General features: G+C 53.5%; 2 protein-coding genes across 2 annotated transcripts; one reads left to right on the top strand and one right to left on the bottom strand.

Moving 5' to 3' along the window:
• Positions 1-1,050: 1,050 nt before the first annotated feature.
• Positions 1,051-4,899, top strand: POSPLADRAFT_1146181 (hypothetical protein; the record flags this gene model as incomplete). Its single annotated transcript, XM_024485892.1, has 8 exons — positions 1,051-1,356; positions 1,394-1,715; positions 1,781-2,141; positions 2,764-2,791; positions 3,295-3,317; positions 3,350-3,575; positions 3,634-4,604; positions 4,662-4,899. The coding sequence occupies 8 exons, from the start codon at positions 1,051-1,053 to the stop codon at positions 4,897-4,899; spliced, it is 2,475 nt and encodes an 824-aa protein (XP_024337756.1).
• A 951-nt stretch (positions 4,900-5,850) lies between these two features.
• POSPLADRAFT_1040301 (hypothetical protein) lies at positions 5,851-6,656 on the bottom strand (the record flags this gene model as incomplete). The annotated part of the gene is made up of 4 exons (XM_024477717.1): positions 6,395-6,656; positions 6,141-6,344; positions 6,111-6,112; positions 5,851-6,062 (listed from the first exon to the last, which is right to left on the bottom strand). Coding segments are annotated over exons 2-4 (160 nt in total), but the record flags the coding sequence as incomplete, so codon positions are not given.
• Positions 6,657-7,668: the final 1,012 nt, after the last annotated feature.

The following is a 7,668-nucleotide window of genomic DNA, read 5'->3' as shown; positions in this document are numbered from 1 at the left end:
ATTCAATTCTGGTCGTAGTGGACCACGACCTTACGAAGGGGGTAATTTTCATCCCATGCAACAAAACAATTGACGCTCTTGGGACGGCAGATGCAATGTACCGAGAGGTCTACAAGTGGTTTGGACTCCCAGACAAGATCATCAGCGACCGAGGACCGCAATTTGCGTCCAAAGTCTTTCAAGAACTTTGCAAAATGACTGGGGTTCAATCAGCCATGAGTACGGCATTCCATCCGCAAACCGACGGCGAGACAGAACGAGTAAACCAAGAACTGGAGATCTACCTCCGCTGCTTCACTGCCAATGATCCGGATAAGTGGGCTGACCATCTTCACACTGCGCAATTTGCTCACAACTCCCGCGAGCATTCCACGACGAAGACGTCCCCATTCAAACTCATGATGGGATACGAACCTCGCGGAATACCCACCGCGCACCCCGGATCAAACACGCCGCAAGCAGCTTATCGCCTCAAGGACTTGCAAAACATCCGTGAGGAAGCATATGCGGCAATGGAGATGGCCCAGAACGTCCTGGCCAAGAGAGTAAAAAGGAAGGGGGGTTCCTTCCGTAAAGGTCAGCTGGTATGGCTAGACTCCCGGAACTTGAAGCTGCCGTACCCGTCCAGGAAACTAGCCCCGAGGCGAGAAGGGCCGTTCAAAGTCCTAAACAAGATCAGAACGGTTGCGTACAAGCTAGACTTGCCTAGCACCTGGCGAGTCCACCCCGTTTTCCACGAATGGCTTCTATCTCCCTACTCGGAGACGGAGATCCATGGTCCAAACTACACGAGGCCACCCCCTGACCTTATCGAAGGCGAAGATAACTACGAAGTCGAAGCCATCATCGGACACCGAGAGAACAAGAGGATGCGACGCCGCGAATATCGCATCAGGTGGAAGGGTTACTCAACAGCCGATGACTCATGGGAACCCGAAGCGAACCTGACTGGGACGGCTGACGAAGTGTTGGCAGAGTATAAGAACAGGAAGGACTTGAGCTGAATCGATAGCAGCTCTACCCAGTCGCTACATCCCCACTCGCACCAACATGTCTTCCACCCTCTCGTTCCTCGACCAGTTCAACGCCCCCTCGACCGAAGGCGGGAAAAGGCTCTCAATCTACACCCCTAAGCACACCCACGTCGGCGATAGCACCTTGCTGACGCTCCTTCTCAGTAATCCCACCGACGTTTTCAACCAGCTCAAAGCCCACAACCCCGAGGCAACCAATGCCACCGACCGCGCTGCACTAGAGGCGTATCTCTCCGCCCGCCGCGAATACGACGAGGCTGTCAAGGCAGCCGACGAGGCCATCGACCACCACAAGCGGCTCCTACGCCAACAGGACGACCGCGTCCTCACCGAGCTCATTTGACTCGACAATCTGAAAGTTGCCCATCGCTTTCAACCGCTCCTACCGCGCAGCATCCGGACGCGACACAACAAATTCATCCCGCGTGCCATCCCCAACGCATACCTACCCCTACCCGCACCCCTACCGACGTCTGCCTTCAGGCGCCCCCCGATCCCATCCCCTTTCCTCCAAGCAACGCCGCGGAGCACTACCATCCCGGCTGACTGGCAACCCAACCCTGGTTGGACCCCGAAGGGAAGTTGCAGGCGATGCGGATCGTCTCGACACTGGGTACGGGACTGTCCGGACGTACGATGCGCAGGATGCGGAAAAGAAGCCCCTGGACACCTGGAGCGGGAGTGCGGAACCAGACCGATGAAGCGACACGTATCCGCACCACCTGAAGAACCTGCGCGACGCGTAGGGGTGGTCGTCGACAACGTGTTCCTCGAGGGAATCATCAACGAGGCGAAGGAGAGGAAGGAGAGAGAAAGGCAGATGAAAGTGATACCCATCCCTCCACCGTGTAGCGCTAACCCCGAACCCCCGGCCAGTCCCGTTGCGGGACCTTCACGCCCCCGCCCCGATACACCCATCGTCTTTCGCAGAGTCGACCCCGACTGGACACCCGACACCACTCAATGGACGTGGGACAGCTCCTGGCCGAATCAGAAGCACCTCTCTGGCGAGGAATGGATGAACGTAGGGAGGAACGCGCGCAAGGAGTGGTTCGATGAAGAGGAGGACGACGGCGTAGATTGGGAGTTGTATGGAGATGGTGAGCAGTAAGTAGTCGAATGGGACTTCAACTCTGGTAGGGGGGTAATGAAACATTTGTCTTTCCGTTCTATTCCTTATACTACTAGCGCCCATACTGGCGCCTGTCTTAGCGTTCGCCCGTAGGTTGAACATTATGTAGCTTACATAATGGGGTCCATGCGCACTTCGTGCCTGGTATCGTACCACTACGTTTCTTTCTTCACTAACACGACCACATAGACACGATGGTCCGTGCGCAGTCGGTACTTGTATAAGTAGTTGTACCATTAGTCGGTCGAACCCTAAGTTCGACCTGGTTATTCATTCAAGTCTCTGCTCCTCTTCGCTTGGGGTAGTGGTCATTCTCGACTTCCTCGCCCGATCTTCAGGACGACGCACTGTCCATAAGTCCTCGCTCGTCGTCTACGAGTCAGGCATCAATATAGGAGTGTAGACCGTTGTATCAAATTATATGACTTCACGTGAGCGCACCGTAGGACTAGATCTGGGTTGAAGGGGATGTCCATTTCTGGACGTAGCTGTTTGACAGTGAGATGCTTATGCTTATGAGGAAAACTGATCGAATACCCGAGCACGGGGGAACAAGTGAAGCAGACGGTTATTCTGACTCGCCGTATGTTGCCTCAGACCTCTCGCGGCGTGTGCTGTAGACACGGTGTGTACGAGTGAGCAGACAAGGTGAAAATCGGCTGCGACCGCAGTGCAGAAAGCACGCCTGATGGGCGCTTCGGCGTGGGGAGCCAATGTAGAGCGATCTCGCATTGTTCTCTGAACAGGAAACATCAGCAAAGACACCAAAAAACAACGCATACTTAGTAGAGACCGCAGTTAGCATTATCCGTCCAATATTACTGCTTTATTCTCAGCATTCGTATAAACGAGACCGCGTCAGTCACAATGCTCAGCCATTGATGATCCTGCTTGTCTACCTGCCTCCATCGGCTGTGAATGGACACCTCGTGCAGCGGGGGCTTTAAGTTGTTTGATGGGGATGTTCTGCCGCGAAGAACTGTCTAGCCCGCCAGTCGACGGTCGGCGAAGCACAGAAGGCGCCGGATGCCTACGCGATACAAACAGTGCTGTCGTACTCTCTCCTCCCTTCGGAGCTTCCTCATCATAGCCTACCAAAGTGTGATAAACTTCATTCAAAATTTCCAGCAAAGTAAATCAACTGTAACTGGGTATGTCCAGTGTCACTGGCCTGCTGCCATAGCCACTCATCACCCGAGAACCAGTCCTCCTCCGCCATGTGGGAGGCAGATGGGACAGTCCCTCACGAGGTATCCGACACGCTGGGGGTACCTCGAGATGTAGTGGCCAACTTGGCTGAGCTGACCAGGTCACAAATGAACAACAACACGCTTATTGATCGCGACACACAGGTCGCGCTTGGGCTCTACATGGAGGGGAATGACACATGGGACCTCGGCACCACAATGGTTCGTGTGTATTCCGTGCTGGGGACTGCTTAAGTTGATGGGAATTGTACGTCATAAGGGCGCCGTCATGAACGACTCAGGTAATATGCAAGGGTTGTCCACCACCGAGGAAGCGGAGTCGCCCACATCGCCACTGAGTGGTAAAAACACACTGATCAATGTGGACGAAGAGGTATCCATGAGCGTCGCAATGGAGGAAGGCACCGTCGAGGAGTATGGAGCGGGAGTTGTACGTCAGCCATCCTCCCTTCGTAATCCTGGGATCCTGACGTCTAATCAGGACATCACACTGTCCATGTACCAGTCATCCACAGCATCAGCGTACCCGGGAGACGGCACGCCCAGTGCTGGGCCATCGAGATTCCCGGGTGCGCTCGACTACACGCTCGGTTGGGCACAGGGTGACCCCATTCCCTCGACAACCCAATCATTGTATGGGAGCAGAGATTCTGTATCCCGTACAATCGATCCTGGTCTGTTGTGGACAGAGCAGGACCACATTGAAACGAAATACACAAGTTTGCTCGATGACGAGGATGAGGAGGGGAACGAGGACCTCGAGGAATGCGACGACGACGAGGTGTATGACGACGACACTTCCATTCTCCACGCAGAAGATGAAGACAATGCACCTCTTGTATCCAACGAGGGCGATTCTGCAATCGTCGACGACGACGGCGTCAGCATTGAAGTAGCCGCCAACTTGCCACCTTTCGCCCGTTTCCTCGACAGGCGCACAACTCGTTCCCAGACTCGTTCGCCTTGTGAAAACAATGGTTTGACGATGCCCGATGCCTCGCGTGGGCAAAAGCGCAGGGCTGACGAAGACGGCGAGGACGACGATGACGACGAGAAGGCAGTGAAGAGAGCCCGGAAGAGAAAGGCAAAGGACACTGGACAGATGAAGCAGAAAACGAAGCCAAAAGCAAAGCGTACAGCGAAGGCAAAGGGTAAGGCGAAGGCAAGCAGCACGAAGAACAAGGCAAAGGCTGGCAACACTAAGAGCGAGGGAGAAAGGTTCCCATGCTTGTAAGCCGGTTGTGATCAGACATTCGGACGCCAGAGCGAAAGCTCCCGCCACTTCAGATGCAGTTGTCCGAAGAGAGACCCAGACGACCTCGAGAAACCCCCCTGGCCCCACTGCAAGGAGCCCTTGTGCAGAGGCGATTCGGTCAGGCGACATATCGAAGAGGGTGCGTGTCCCGCCTTGAAACAGTCACCTGGAGAGTCGAAGGAGTCCGGAGCGTCGAGTGACGGGAACGACGGTAAGCGCAAGGGTGGAGACAAGGGTGGTCGTGGTGGAGGAAAGGGCGGTCGTGCCTAACCTAATATCGGGCAGTCGTCACCGTATTCTCCCTCTTCCTCTCGTACTCCCCACTCGACTGTTTCCGCCGCCTTACAGTTCTTCGGACTCTAGTTTTCTTGACGCTGTCGCAGCCGACTTATCTTGCTGTTGTCTTCGCCGTGTGGCCTTTCTTGACCAATCGATGTCTGTTGCCATACAGAATGAGCGTGAGTCTCCTCGGCGACTTCAATAAGCAGTGTGATCGAATGGATCATGACGGCAGAGAGGAAGCGAGGGAAACATCGATCGATCGTATCTGCCACCGCTACAAGACTATCTATCGCTTCACACAGCTCGGACTTGCTGCAGCCTGATTAATTGATTGCTCATGCGCTCATTGTCATTGAGGAATACTTGATTGAACATGCGATAGGTCGTTGCTGTACGACTTCAGCAGGTCTCCTTCAACGTTGTCTGTCATATCCAACTGCCAACCTGACGAGCGCGCTTCATAAAGCGCTGACACCTCAGACCTGGACTGAATCATTTCTGTGTCTGGGAGTTTGCACAATATTGTAATTGTCACTTGACGATGAACGAACGGGGTCGTGAATGAGATGATAGTCCACATACGCTGCCCTCTCCTTACTGCACAGTCTTCGTTCCGCCACCATCTTGATGTCTTTACGTGGTATCGCAAGACGGCTCTTCAACACACGCACGGGCGAGAGGAATTCTATCATTATGCAGTACTGCAGTCCGGGTGGGTGACCTCAGTTCCATCAGCGTAGATGGTTCTAAACGTCACCCAGTATAGGTGCAACTATACTGTTCCAGGTTCTGGATTTTGAGCCTTCGAGATATCGAGAGCGTACATATATCCAGATATCTCTAGCTCTTCAACTGAGCTGCAGAAGCACCTGAACCATCCCCTAAGCACGGTGGAAGGCCTTTAAAGTGCTGCAACGTCACATGCCTAACCGTGTAAATGAGGGAACTGGGAGTAGGGAGCACTCGCATATGATGCATTGACCTGATAGTGGTATCTCAGGTGCGACGAAAAATAGGGGACAGTGTTATAGACAGGTCGCAGCGTGATTGATTCTTCCAATCTTCTCCTTGACATCGTTCTGGGAACGTGGCCACGTCTTCGAAGTGAAGCGAGAAGCTGAGGCGACTAGATATTCGCGGAAAGAAAAGGGAGGCCCTGGAACCGCAACCAAGACGCTTCGTTCCGCATCAGCATGTACCGAACTGATAAGAGCTGGAAATACTAGACAGGGGTCCAGTGCGCTAAGCCAGCACGCTCACGCGGCGACAAACGGCACAGCGAGTGCATTTTCCCTTATGCACCGATGCTAACATTGCTAGAGGTGAAGCCTGACGATGCGATGTGGCGCTTGAAAAGGCACAGGTGGATTGCATCCCTGAGGACTGAAAAGCAAGTCTGAAAGGGTGTTGTGTATTATGCGGAATGAATGCGGCTGTTGAACGGTCAGTGTGTCTGATACTAGAACGAAAGGATTGTACAAAAATGCTTTAGAGACAATGCCAGCTCATCGCGCGCCAGAAGCAACCATAACGAGCAGGAGTGAGCGTAGCTGTGTCATTTCCAAGATGTCGATCAAGCAAATGGTCTTCGTATGTCGTACGCTTGCGACAGGGCGGAGGTATATCCGTTTACTTGCGACGAAAAGGCCCAATGCGCCCTTCCAAGTAGCGTGCAACTATTGAGACCGAGTGGTCCAAAACGCTGTTCCCGCGCGAGACGTCTCGTGGTATGTAGATGTAAACACGCCGTGCTGGCGTCCCAGACACACGGCACAGCAGTAGCAACGATGCGTAGACAAAGTGTGCACCTTAGAGCGAAGACCTAGCTCGCAGAGAAGGTTCAGAAACATGGAGGAGTGGCTCTGACTTCGCGGGAACGCACCAGTGGTCCAAATCTGGGTGAAAGGGGATATCCATTTCTGGAAATCACTGCGTGACAAAGTGCTGCTTGTGCTCAGCGGTAGAATCGCCACTCCATTCCTCCCACGGCCTACAATACTTATCCCGTAGTTCGCCCTGTAGACACAAAATGAACGAGTGGCCCGACGAGGTAGATTTCAGGAAGAAAAGCATACAGAGAAGTGGTGGGAAGGCGACATTGGCACCTGCTGGGCGTCTCTGCACTGGGAATAAACTTGGTCCATTTTCGCATTGTTCCCTGAAATAGCAATGTCAGCAAAGATACCAAACGACAATGTAAGCTGCTGAGGCTTCGAATTGTCATGATCCATCCGATAACGCTGCATTATTCTCGACATCCTTATGAACAGGAACGCGTGGCCGTGATGCCTAGACAACGATGCTTCTCAAATTCGGACTGCCTGCACGCTGCTGTCAGGAGGAAATGAACGTTTCGTGTACCGGGGGCTTTACGAAGTCTGATGCGCCGTCTCTGTATCAGAGTACAAGCCATCTGACCCGCCCACGGCGAAGCGCGACAAGCGCCAGTGACCTACAATATATAATGCCGCGCCATCCAACCCGCCCTCCCTCATTTTCGCCTTGAGGAAGTTTACAGAGCCTTATTACGCTCTGTTCAATTGACTCTGACACGAGTCTGTTAAGCCATTACACCCGAGTATGTGCAACTTCACTCACCCGACACTACACGCACTGATTTCCTGGTCACGAAGCCTCCTTCGCCATGCAGGTAGAAGGACACGAGATTATCATCGGGGGCGCGACTATAGAGGAGTCAGCGGGCATCCTGGGGTTAGGAATGGATCCAGCTATCCATCTGGACACTAACCTTTTCAT

This window comes from Postia placenta (genome assembly GCF_002117355.1).
Source record: "Postia placenta MAD-698-R-SB12 unplaced genomic scaffold POSPLAscaffold_9, whole genome shotgun sequence".
Lineage (NCBI taxonomy): Eukaryota > Fungi > Basidiomycota > Agaricomycetes > Polyporales > Adustoporiaceae > Rhodonia > Rhodonia placenta.
Note: the sequence above shows the minus strand (reverse complement) of the source record. Positions and strands in the feature narration are given on the sequence as shown.